The 239-nt window shown below is 65.7% G+C and overlaps 1 protein-coding gene across 1 annotated transcript in view; it reads left to right on the top strand.

Moving 5' to 3' along the window:
* Positions 1 to 201, top strand: part of FBXW5 (F-box and WD repeat domain containing 5) — a gene marked incomplete at both ends in the record, with an annotated part of 9,044 nt that extends 8,843 nt beyond the window's left edge. The window contains one exon of the mRNA XM_010137323.1: positions 60 to 201. Within this exon, the coding sequence (XP_010135625.1) occupies positions 60 to 201 (142 nt within the window). The remainder of the gene's footprint in view (positions 1 to 59) is intronic.
* Positions 202 to 239: the final 38 nt, after the last annotated feature.

Here is a 239-nt window from a genome sequence, read left to right as displayed (position 1 = left end):
CTCATGAACCAGAAGAGCGGAACCCAGGCACGCCCGCTCCTGCAGCTTCCTCACGGCAGTCACCTGCTCTGGAGCCTGCAGAGCTTCGAGCCCTGCGCGACAGAGACGAGCTCTGGGCGCCCAAGGCCCATCTGCTGAGTCTGGAGGGACCCAGTAGTGGGAATCGCTTCCTCCTCGGAGCGTCTGCTTCCAAGGACGAACGTAAGAGCCGAGGGCCGGCTGCTGGGCCTGGCGGGCAG

This window comes from Buceros rhinoceros, unplaced genomic scaffold (assembly GCF_000710305.1).
Source record: "Buceros rhinoceros silvestris isolate BGI_N320 unplaced genomic scaffold, ASM71030v1 scaffold34655, whole genome shotgun sequence".
Lineage (NCBI taxonomy): Eukaryota > Metazoa > Chordata > Aves > Bucerotiformes > Bucerotidae > Buceros > Buceros rhinoceros.
This window is presented reverse-complemented; position numbering and strand designations above follow the sequence as displayed.